The following is a 10,808-nucleotide window of genomic DNA, read 5'->3' on the forward strand; positions in this document are numbered from 1 at the left end:
AGCATGACTCTTAGAGAGCACAACCCAGCCACCAAGGTCGGTGCCGTGGCCTTCGTGGGCCACCTGCATCTACGCTGACCTTCAGAGTCCCAGAGGATGAGGGTGAAGGGGCAAGACCCACAGCGGAGGGGGCCAGCACGGGAATTTCGAACAAACCCTACAGGGGCAGGGATTCCCCAAGCTCTCAATTCCCTCAGCTGAGCTTGGAAGGAGAGGGAGCCATGCAGTTATCTGGGGGAAGAGTGTGCCAGGCAGAGGGAACAGCGAGTGCAAAGGCTCTGAGGCTGGGCTCTGTTCTCTGGGCCTGGAAATCCCTGCTCCCTGGGGTCTCTGTGAAAACAGGACTAGGGCTGTGTTGTCCCCAGCACTGGATCCCACACATAGTAGATGCTCAATAAATTTTTTTTTTTTTGGCTGCCACATGGCTTGTGGAATTTTAGCTCCTCGACCAGGGATCACACTCCAGCCTACGGCACTGAAAGCGCCAAGACCTAACCACTGGACTGCCAGGGAATTCCCATCAATAAATTTTTTTTTTTTTTTTCCGGTACGTGGGCCTCTCACTGTTGTGGCCTCTCCCGTTGCGGAGCACAGGCTCCGGATGCGCAGGCTCAGCGGCCATGGCTCATGGGCCCAGCCGCTCCGCGGCATGTGGGATCTTCCCAGACCAGGGCACGAACCCGTGTCCCCTGCATCGGCAGGCAGACTCAACCGCTGCGCCACCAGGGAAGCCCAATAAATGTTTTTTTGATGGAATGAGTGAATCCCTTCCAATCTCCCTCTTGGTCCAACTTGCTAAATCTACTGTCAGTTGGAGGGAAGCCCCTTATCTTTTAGCTGTGTGGCTTTGGACAGGTGGAACAACCTTTCTGGGCCTCAGTTTCTCTTAAAATCAGGAAGGCAAGGCAATGGCTGAGGGGTTCAGGCCTCAATCACTCCTGCTTCCCTCTTTTCTCTTATGCTTGGAAATTTTCTTAATAAAAAGTTGTGCCCCTGGGACTTCCCTGGTGGTGCGGTGGCTAAGACTCCGTGCTCTCAATGCAGGGGGCCCGGGTTCGATCCCTGGTCAGGGAACTAGATCCCACATGCCGCAACTAAAGACCCCACATGCTGCAACTAAGATCCAGAGCAGCCAAATAAATAAACATTTTAAAAAAATAAAATAAAAAGTTGTGCCCCATAAAGCGCTATGTTGAGGATTGCAAATGTGGCCTACAAGCGTCCAATGCAACGGATGTGTAGGTGGGCCCAGGAAAGACAGGTGTGGAGTGGGGATAATTAGGAGCTTCAGCCCTGCCTGTGAGCCTCCGAACTCAAATCCGTGTGGGTCAAACAAAACTTGGCCGCGACCCTGATCCAATGTGGGGCCTCCAATTTGAGACCCCAGCCTCATTCCTTCTCTGTCCCTGGATTCTATTTCTTTTCTCTGTCAACTGTCTCAGAGTCTTGCTTCTATTGGACGGGAGGTGTAGGGAAGCGGGGAAGGGAAGAGAAGCTTGTAGGAAATTCAAAGAATGTTAAATATTAGGGATTTGTGGAATTCCCTGGCGGTCCAGTGGTTAGGACTACGTGCTTTCACTGCTGAGGGCACAGCTTCAGTCCCTGGTTGGGGAACTAAGATCCTGCAAGCCAGGTGATGCTTGGGGGGAGGAAAAATTAGGGATTTGTCCTCAAATTCCCCAAGTCCAGGCCACTTCCTCTGGAAGCATGGGCACACAGAGGAGGATTGGGGGTGATTTACGAAAGATGCCGTATCAGGGAACCTGTCTGTGCCCTGGTCCCAGCTGTTCTGCAGCTGCTGCCCCAGAGCAGGGACGGGGGTGGGGAGGGCTGAGCCTCCAGCTTCATTTTGCCACGGGCCTTAGAGTGAGGCCCCCAGAGTGGGAGAAGGCTGGGTCCACAACGGTGTGGCCACGGGAGCCAGTTTACTGAGTCACAGAGCTCTGCACTTGGAGCTGGGCGAGCAGGGGTGAATGACATCTTTTCTCTGGACCTCTGGGCTCGGGACAGTACCCACGACTTATTGAGCTGTTCTGAGTGTAGGGCCTGGCACATAGTAAGTGCTCAATTAAAGCTAGCTGTCACCACGTTGCCTCACAGAGCATCCTGGGAAACTGGAATTTCTGACCCTGCTTTGTATACCAAAGGTGAGTGAGGCTCAGAGAGGGGTCGTGAGGCACCCAGGGTCACACAGCAGAACGCAGCAGTGCCCAGAATTGAACCCTGGTCAGCTGGAGGTCAAAGTCCTTTAGCGCTAGGCATTCCATGATGGGGAGCAGGGCCAAGAACAGGGGCTCCAGAACCTGCCCCTTCCCTGTCCACACTCACCCGCTCCCCACTCCGAAGAGCAGTCCCATCCAGTCTCGAGGCTTCAACACCATCTAAACACCAACAGATCCTCAAATCTGCCCCATGACAGTAACCTGCCCTCCCATCATCCTCTCTGTCTCACTAAGGGCAGCCCCACTCTCGGATGCTTGGGACCCGCACCTGGGAGTCATCGTCAACCCCTCTCTCTTTCTCACTCCCACATCAGATCTGCTTCAGATGTTCTAAAATGCTCAGCTGAGCTGAATTTAGTGGGTTTTCTCAGGAAGGGATCTCAGCATTCAATGAGGGAAACTGCAAAGATCAGGTGGTGGGTTTTAGCTATTGGTGAGATAAATCCTTCTAAGGTGAAAACTCCACAACCCTATGTGATACTAAAGACATGCTCAGAGGGGAAACATGAAGCAGTGGCATCACTGGGAATTCATGTGAGACTGTGTACCTCCCCCAAGGGCTGGCCAGATTAACAGAGGACTACCCTCACAGGGGAGGAGGATGACAAAACCAGAAAGAAGAATGGCTTAAGCCTTGATGCTGTGTTCCCACTTCTGTAAAGAGCGAGGGAAGAAAATGAGTAAATATAAAACCATGAAGAGATTCCTCCTCATATCCCACCCTACCCCTCCTGGACTGACAGAAAAATTTAAAGGCAAATAATATGAGTGCCAGCAAGGATGCGGAGCCATGGGAACCCTCATCTACTGCTGGGGGAACCCCTCTGGAAAACCATCTGTAAATGTACAGGCAGAGTTGAAAATATGCCAATCCAGCAATTCCACGCTGAGGCGTAGATACTCAGGAGGAAATACATGGCCGAATGTTTATGGCAGCTCTGATCATGACAGCCTCAAAGGGAAACAACTCACAAGTTCCTTGACCAAAGATGGAGAACGCACAAGAAGCAGGGGGAATAGTACGCAGCAATGAAAAAGGATGAGCCGGACTACAGGCGGCGGCACAGATGCTGCCGACATTACACTGCCACATAGGACTTGACATCCCATGTGGTTCCGTTTATGAGATGTTCTAAACAGACAAAGCCAACCCACTGCAGATAGGAAGGCAACTTGGATGGAGAAACCATAATGTAAGTGAGGAAGAAACAGTAGCTGCCACCAGCATGGCCGTTCCCTGAGGGGCAGAATCAAGTGCAGATGACCTTGAGGGGGGCCTGCTGGAGTGGGGAGGCTTGGGAAGGTAGAGATGGCCCCTGTCTTTTTTTTTTTTTTTTGGCGGCATCACACAGCATGCAGGATCTTAGTTCCTCAACCAGGGATTGAACCTGTGCCCCATGCAGTGGAAGCACGGAGTCCTAACCACTGGACAGCCAGGGAATTCCCAAGACAGCCCGTCTTGATCCAAGTGACTTTTCCCCTGGCACTTGTTTCATGATTACTCCTTACTTAAACTTAGCGTTTTTCTGTATACATGTCATCTGTTACAATTTTTTTAAAGGTAAAAAATAATCACCTACGCCTAAGCTCACGTCTGCAAATACATTTGGGGACAGGAGTGGGAGGAAGATATTTCCTGGAAATCCCACAGGTACTTTTGGAATTTCGTCAATGTATGTCTTGTTGTGCTCCCACTCCTCCAACAAAGCATTTCTTTAAATGAGAACGGCAAACTGCCCCACATCAGACAACTGAGGGGCAAAATAATGACACTGCTCTCAGAAGGCTGGGAAGAATGAATGGACATCCTTGCGGATAGGAGAGGGCAGGAAGAGGCACGGTTTCCAAGACTGTTCTCGACTCTGGAGCCACACACTCTTGGGCTACTTCCCCCCAAGAGACCCTTGAGAGTGACCTAACCACTTTGGGTTTTCATTTCAATAGTTATACTGATGTCAACGGGCTCTGGTGACAATTAGTGACATCTCAGATGGGGACCAGCATGCGATAAGCACATTAGAAGTGCTGGTCATGGGAATTCCGTGGCGGTCCAGTGGTTAGGACTCCAGGCTTCCACTGCAGGGGTCATGGGTTTGATCCCTGGTCGGGGAACTAAGATCCCGCAAGCCAAGCCAAGCCACACAGCCAAAAAAAAAAAAAAAAAAGTGCTGGTCCTTATCACCATTCCAGATTGGACTTTATTTTAAAGAGTATAAGTCAAAAAAAAAAAAAAGAACATTATGCTGTATACAATACTATTTGTGCGTGTTGTGTACATTCATAAGAGTTTGTCTGTTGTTGTTCCTTCTGGCCATGCCTCGCGGCTTGCAGGATCTCAGTTCCCTGACCAGGGATCGAACCCGGGCCCCTGCAGTGAAAGCGCCGAGTCCTAACCACTGGACCACCAGGGAATTCCCGAGTTTGTATTTTTAAGTTGTCCCCCCAAATCTTTGTTTTAAATGGACCTGTTCATTAGGAAACTGGGGGACTGCCTAATATTCAGATTAATATGGCGTTTGTGGAATGAATAGTTGAATGAACAAGCAGATGAATACAGGCCTAGGTCTGAGCATGTAGATACCTGGGTGCCCACCAGTCTGCTGAGGAGACCTTGTCAGGGGGTGGCTGGAAGACTTGAGCCATTTGCTTGTGGTTCACTGGGGCCCCAGGATCTTTCTCTGCTTTTCTTACCCTGAACTCTATAGAGTATCCATTCCCCAGGATGAAACCCAGGGCCTCTCTTTCTCACTTGAGTGGACGCCAGGACCCAAGGACATAGGGACTGAGAAGCAAAAAAACAGCAATAACCTCCCCAAGCTCAGAAACACCAAAGGTCCAAGAGAGAGGAACGATTCAGAGACACAGAGATAACAGAACATAAAAATTGCCCAACCACTATGCCCCAGACACCAGGTCACAATGTCCCTCCTCTGTTCCGAACTCTTCATGGCCCCCACCTCACTCAGGGTAAAAGTTAAACTCCTCCCCCACAACCCACAAGCCCTGTACAACCTGCCCCCCTCCTCACTCTGCTCCAGCCTGACTGGCTTCTTCAGATGCTCTGTGAACATCTGCTCCTGCCCCTGGGCCTTTGCATTTGCCCTTCCCTGTGTTTGGACTGCTCTTCCCCCTTGTCCCGGCACGGACCCCTCCCTCACCTCCATCAGATCTTTGTTTAAATGCCACCTTCTCCTCCAGGCCTTCCTGACCCGCCTCCCAGATCTAAAATAGTCCTTACATTCCCCATCTCCCTTCTCTGCCTTGTATGTCCTGATACCACTTACCACTAACATATAATCTACTTTATCCTGCTTCTCCTCTGCCTCCCCCACTGTATCTGCCCCCAGGGGTGGGATCTTTTCTTGTGTCTCCGTCAGGGCAGGGCTGACTCTTTCACCTGGGGGTGATCAGGGGAGGTCCCTGCCCGCCTCCCGCCCCACCCCACCCCACCCCTGCCCCGCTGCGAGAGAAACACCCCCCACCCCAGCAGATTCTGAACCCACTATTGGAGGCAAAGACCCGAATGGGTGAAAGGCTCTTCAGCCCCAGAGTCTGACATCCCCCTCCCTGGCCAATCTCTTACAATCACCAGTGGCCACGGAAATGGATCCCCCAGCGCCTGGCGCCTGTCCCCTCCCCCCGTCTGCCCACCAGCTGGTTCCGTCCCCCGCCCCCACTCCTTCCATTCAATCACCATCCATCTCCAGAGCGTCCAGCCGGTGCTGGGAGAGCCTGAAGCAGGGCTGGGGGCGGGGGGACATTCACAGCTGTCCCCTGCCCCCCAGACAGCTGGGCACGGGACCCTCGCGGGGAGAAGATCACGGGAAACTTCCCGAGGGGGTTCAAAGGCCGCCAGGAGCACCATCCCTGTTCCCAAATCTCGGCGCCTGATGCGTCCCTGCCCCACACCAGGCCCAGAAGATGGGACGGAAAAAGCCCCCCAACTCCCACGCTTGAGGAGCTAGGGGGCCGGGGGAGGGGCCAGGAGATGGGTAGGAGGCGCGGAGGGCGCCGGGCAGCGCTTTCCCCGCGCCGCCTCCTCCAGGAAGGCCCCCGGGCACGCCCCCACGCGTCCCACCGGTTCCAAGGGAAGACCTCAGCCACCACCGCGCCCGCAGCCCCTCCGCGACCCCCAGCCCGGAACGCCCCCGCCCTCCCCACCTCCCCACGCCTGCGCCCCCGGCCGGAGGAAGCGGGCCGGAGCTGGCCAAGGCGGAAGGAGCTTGAATGGGGGGCGCCCAGAAGAGGGAGGGCCGGGCCGCCCCTGGGCGGGGCTCGGACACGTGGGGGCGGCCCGGGAGGGGGCCCGGCGGCCGCACTACCTGTTGATCTTGTGCGCGAAGGCGCGGCGCTCGGCTACCGCCATGGCGCTCCGCGCGTCCAGCCGCCGGCCCCGCCGCTGCAGCCGCGCGCACCGTCCCCGCCGTGGCCGCCGCCACCGCCGCCTCCCGGTTCTGGGCAGCCCGGGCTGGGCGGGGCCGGGGGCGGGGCCCTTCCGGGTGTCCCGGGCCGCTCCGTGCTGCCCCTGCCGGCCGGAGGGGGCGCGGGTCCCCCCGGCAGCCTTTGCGCTCTCGAGGCTGGCCTGGGGAAACTGAGGCGGGCAGGGGAGGAGAGGATACGGGACTGAGGCTGGGGGCCTCGGACTTCCTCCCGGGGGCTGCTCTTTCTGCCCTTTGGCTAGCAATCACTATAATCACCATAATAATTATAATCTCGAGCGTTTATTAAGCACGGCCCTGTAGTTCTGATATGTGGGAGGACCTATCCTTTCCGCCATTTTACAGATGAGTAAACTGAGGCACAGGGATGTTCAGGCGCTTACCTAGGGGTCTCCATGGGATGTGCCCCAGTCTGGGGTGAGGGCAGAGGAATCCAGTTGGGCTCCAAGGCGCTAGGAGATGTGACACAGGACCTGGTGGTGGGACCTGAGTGAGCCAGTCTGGGAGGCTGGACAGGCCCAGCCGCCTCCAGTGCAGGGAGGATGTGCGGATGTCTTGGCCAGTAAGTGGTCTAAAATCTCTCCCCAAAGGTTCCTCTACCAGCCCCAAGGTAGCAGTCTTAGTGGATTCTCCAGCCCCCACTCAGCATCTGCATATGCCAATTTCTCGCTCACCTCCCAGGCTTTGCATGCCCAGGTGCCTCCTCCTGATGGCCCTTCTAGCCCTGGTTAGAAAAGGTCCTAGGAACTTGGGGCTGAAGAATGCTAGGGCTCAGCTCTACCTCAGGGCCTTTGCATGTGCTGTTCCCATTCCTGTGTATGGGTGCTGTCATTATTCCCCCCTTTTACAGATGAGGAAACAGAGGCCCAGGACTTCCCTGGTGGTCCAGTGGTTACAACTTCGCCTTCCAATGCAGGGGGTGAGGGTTCGATCCCTGGTCGGGGAGCTAAGATCCCACATGCCTCAGCCAAAAAACCAAAACATAAAACAGAAGCAATATTGTAACAAATTTGGACCTCCCTCGTGGTGCAGTCGTTAAGAATCCACCTGCCAGACACGGCGGGGCCCTGGTCCGGGAAACTCCCACACACCGCGGACTAACTAAGACAGTGGGCCACAACTATTGAGGCTGCGCTCTAGAGCCCGTGAGCCACAACTCCTGAGCCCGCGTGCCACAACTACTGAAGCCTGTGCTCCTAGAGCCCGTGCTCCGCAACAAGAGAAGCCACCGCAATGAGAAGCCCATGCACCGCAATGAAGAGTTGCCCCCACTCAGCACAACTAGAGAAAGCCTGTACACAGCAACAAAGACCCAACACGGCAAACAATAAAAATAAATAAGTAAAATTTTAAAAATATATATTGTAATAAATTCAATAAAGACTTTAAAAATGGTCCACACCAAAAAAGATCTTTAAAAAAAAAAAAGAAAGAAAACTGAGGCCCAGAGAAGCAGAGTGACGTGCCCCAGGTGCCCAGTAGATCAGTGTCAGATCCTGAGCCCACAGGAGGGAGGCCTGGACTGTGGGGCCCCAGGCTCCTGAGGGCACAGGAGGGTGGCTCCCAGCCTGGCATGGACATGTGCACACGTGTGTCAGCAGCCCACGCACCTTCCCGAGTGGTCCAGCCACTTTGGCCCGGGAGATGCCAGGTGTAACCCTGCTCATCACGCCCTGGTGTGCCCCACCCCGGGTCACCCTTGCTGCAACCTGCAGCCTCCCAGGCTAAAGTCCTTGCCTCGCCTTTCCGGCTGCTGGTAGCTGCTGGGCAGGAAACGTGAAGATGAACAAAGACTGGCGGGTTTCTCCACTCCTCTTTGCCTATTTCCAGTCCGGCCCCCATCACACCTGGTCTCCCAGCTCCCGCCCTTACCCCTCACAGTTTGTTTTCCCCTCGATGGTCAGAAGGAGCCTGGGAACACCCGAAGCAGATCAGCTCCCTCCTCTGCTTAGAATCCTTCATGGCTCCCACCTCATTCAGAGTAAAAGCCAAAGTCCTCACTGTGGCCCACAAGGCCCTGCATGATCTGACCTTGTCACCTCCCTGCCATCCCCTCCTCCCATTGTCTTCCTTAATCACTCCACTCCAGCTGCCCACCTCTTCCATGTGGCTCTAAAGGCTAGGGCGCAACTCCACCTCAGGGCCTTTGTACATGCTGTTCTCCTTCCCACGTGTGGGTGCCATCACCATACCCCTTGTACAGATGAGGAAACTGAGGCTCAGGGATGCAGAGTGACTTGTGCCATTTTACCCAACGAATCAGTGTCAGATCTGTCATTCCAGATCTGTGGCCCAGGGAGCCTGACTCCAAAGTGGTTGTCTCTAAATACCAGCTTGGGGACTTCCCTGGTGGTCCACTGTTTAAGAATCTGCCTTCCAATGCAGGGGACGTGAGTTCAATCCCTGGTCGGGGAACTAAGATCCCACATGCTTCAGGGCAACTAAGCCTGTGGGCCACAACTAGAGGGCCCACACGCTGCTACTACTGAGCCCACGTGCTCTGGAGCCCACCCGCCACAGCTAGAGAGAAGCCCGCACGCTGCAATGAAAGATCCCACATGCCACAACAATGATCCTGTGTGCCTTAACTAAGACCCAATGCAGCCAAATAAATAAATAAATAAATATTTTTAAATAAATAAATAAATAAATAAATACTAGTTGGGAGACTTCCCTGGCGGTCTAGTGGTTAAGACTCTGCGCTTCCAATGCAGGGGGCACTGGTTCGATCCCTGGCCGGGGAATTAAGATCCCAAGTGACACTCAGGAATGGCCAAAAATAAAAAATAAAATAATAAAATAAATACCACTTGGATCCCAATCCAGACCAGGCTGTGTGACCCAGGGTAAATCTCTCAACCTCTCTGAGTCTCTGTTTCCTCATCTGCTCAGTGAGGGGTGTGGTCAGCACTAAGCTCCAGGCCCTTGTGGGAGCTGATTCCACACAGGATCCAGTGGGGGCTATGAGCCCTGTCTTAGTGGAAAAACTTCTTCAAGGAACCCTCCAAATAAAGGTCCTGCTCCAGCTACCTGCCCACCCTGGTGCCCGCCAGACTTGATTAACAAGGCAGTTCCTCTCCAGGATACGACCAGGCCTGACTCAGCCAGGCGGGGCTGGGGTGACCCCAGCAGCTGCTCAAACAGAGGCTGAGCTTGGTGGGGACTTTGGCCTCCTCTGGCTGGTGTGGGAGAACAGCCTGTGGGGTCTGATGGCAGCAGCTTGCGGACCTAGGAGGAGGGACTGCACAGGTCCAGGTGGTGAGTTCAGAGTAGGAATGATCACAGGCAGGGCTTGGAGTCCAAAAAGACCTGGATTCCAATGCTGGCTTGGCCACAGCCAGGCTAAGTGCCTGGATGGGGTGGGGGTGGGGCTCTCTGGACCTCAGTTTCCTCACCTGTGAAATGGGGATGTTACCTTCAGAGCCGACCCTGTGGGCCCATGTTCGGTGCCCATGAGATGTTGTCAGGAGAGCACAGAACCCGGGAGATGCTGCCTTTGTCCTATTGTTTTTCCTGCCGCTTCCGGAGCCGGGGGAGGAAGCTGGGAGCCAGCTCAGGGTGTCCAGGACTGCCTTTGGGAGTTTAAGTCACAAAGACAAAGGCTGGGCCCAGAGAGGCCAGAGGGGCAGGCCACAGGCTTCCTGTTTTTCTTTGAACAGATGGCCAAGCCTCCAGACGCTTCTCTGTGTGGATGCTAATCCACGTCCCTGGTAATCACTTCTTATCCCTCCTGGTGACACTTCTGTCCAGTTTGCTCATTTCCAGTGCTCTTGTCACATTCCAACGTCTGGGATTTTTTCTCCAGGGGTCCCAGATACCCAAGGGGTCCACAAATAGAAGTCGGGGGGGGGTCCATGAATTTGGAGGGGAAAAACTTGCATCACTCACGCCTGCCCCTGCTTCTAACATTAACAGTCATTAGCGCTGCTACCGGGCCTCGGTATTTAAGTGTGAGGAAAGATGTACAAATTCCATCACAATTAAAGCATATTTTGATAACTGTATCGCATGTAATGGGTTTGTAATGGGTTTCCTTTACCATCTGAGGTGTTTTATTTTAGGCACTTACAAACTTCCACTGATGAGGGCCCACAGCACAAAAAGGTCCCCCTACAACACGCCTTTCCCTGCCTAAAGCCTGCTGTGG

General features: G+C 54.3%; 1 protein-coding gene across 19 annotated transcripts in view; it reads right to left on the reverse strand.

Annotated features, from left to right (window-relative positions):
- Positions 1-10,174, reverse strand: part of DOCK6 (dedicator of cytokinesis 6) — a 46,048-nt gene extending 35,874 nt beyond the window's left edge. For 5 of the 19 annotated variants that reach the window (XR_004349201.1, XR_004349203.1, XR_004349202.1 and 2 more), the window contains exon 1: positions 10,057-10,174. Coding sequence is in view for 13 of the 19 variants with exons in the window: in XM_032626727.1 (XP_032482618.1) it covers positions 10,057-10,115 (59 nt within the window). In the remaining 6 variants the exon portion in view is untranslated. Of the gene's footprint in view, positions 1-6,544; positions 6,691-10,056 lie in introns of those variants that run through there. The other 14 variants (XM_032626717.1, XM_032626718.1, XM_032626720.1 and 11 more) reach the window with 8 other exon arrangements.
- Between the last annotated feature and the right edge of the window lie 634 nt (positions 10,175-10,808).

This window comes from Phocoena sinus, chromosome 3, assembly GCF_008692025.1.
Source record: "Phocoena sinus isolate mPhoSin1 chromosome 3, mPhoSin1.pri, whole genome shotgun sequence".
Classification (NCBI taxonomy): Eukaryota; Metazoa; Chordata; class Mammalia; order Artiodactyla; family Phocoenidae; genus Phocoena; species Phocoena sinus.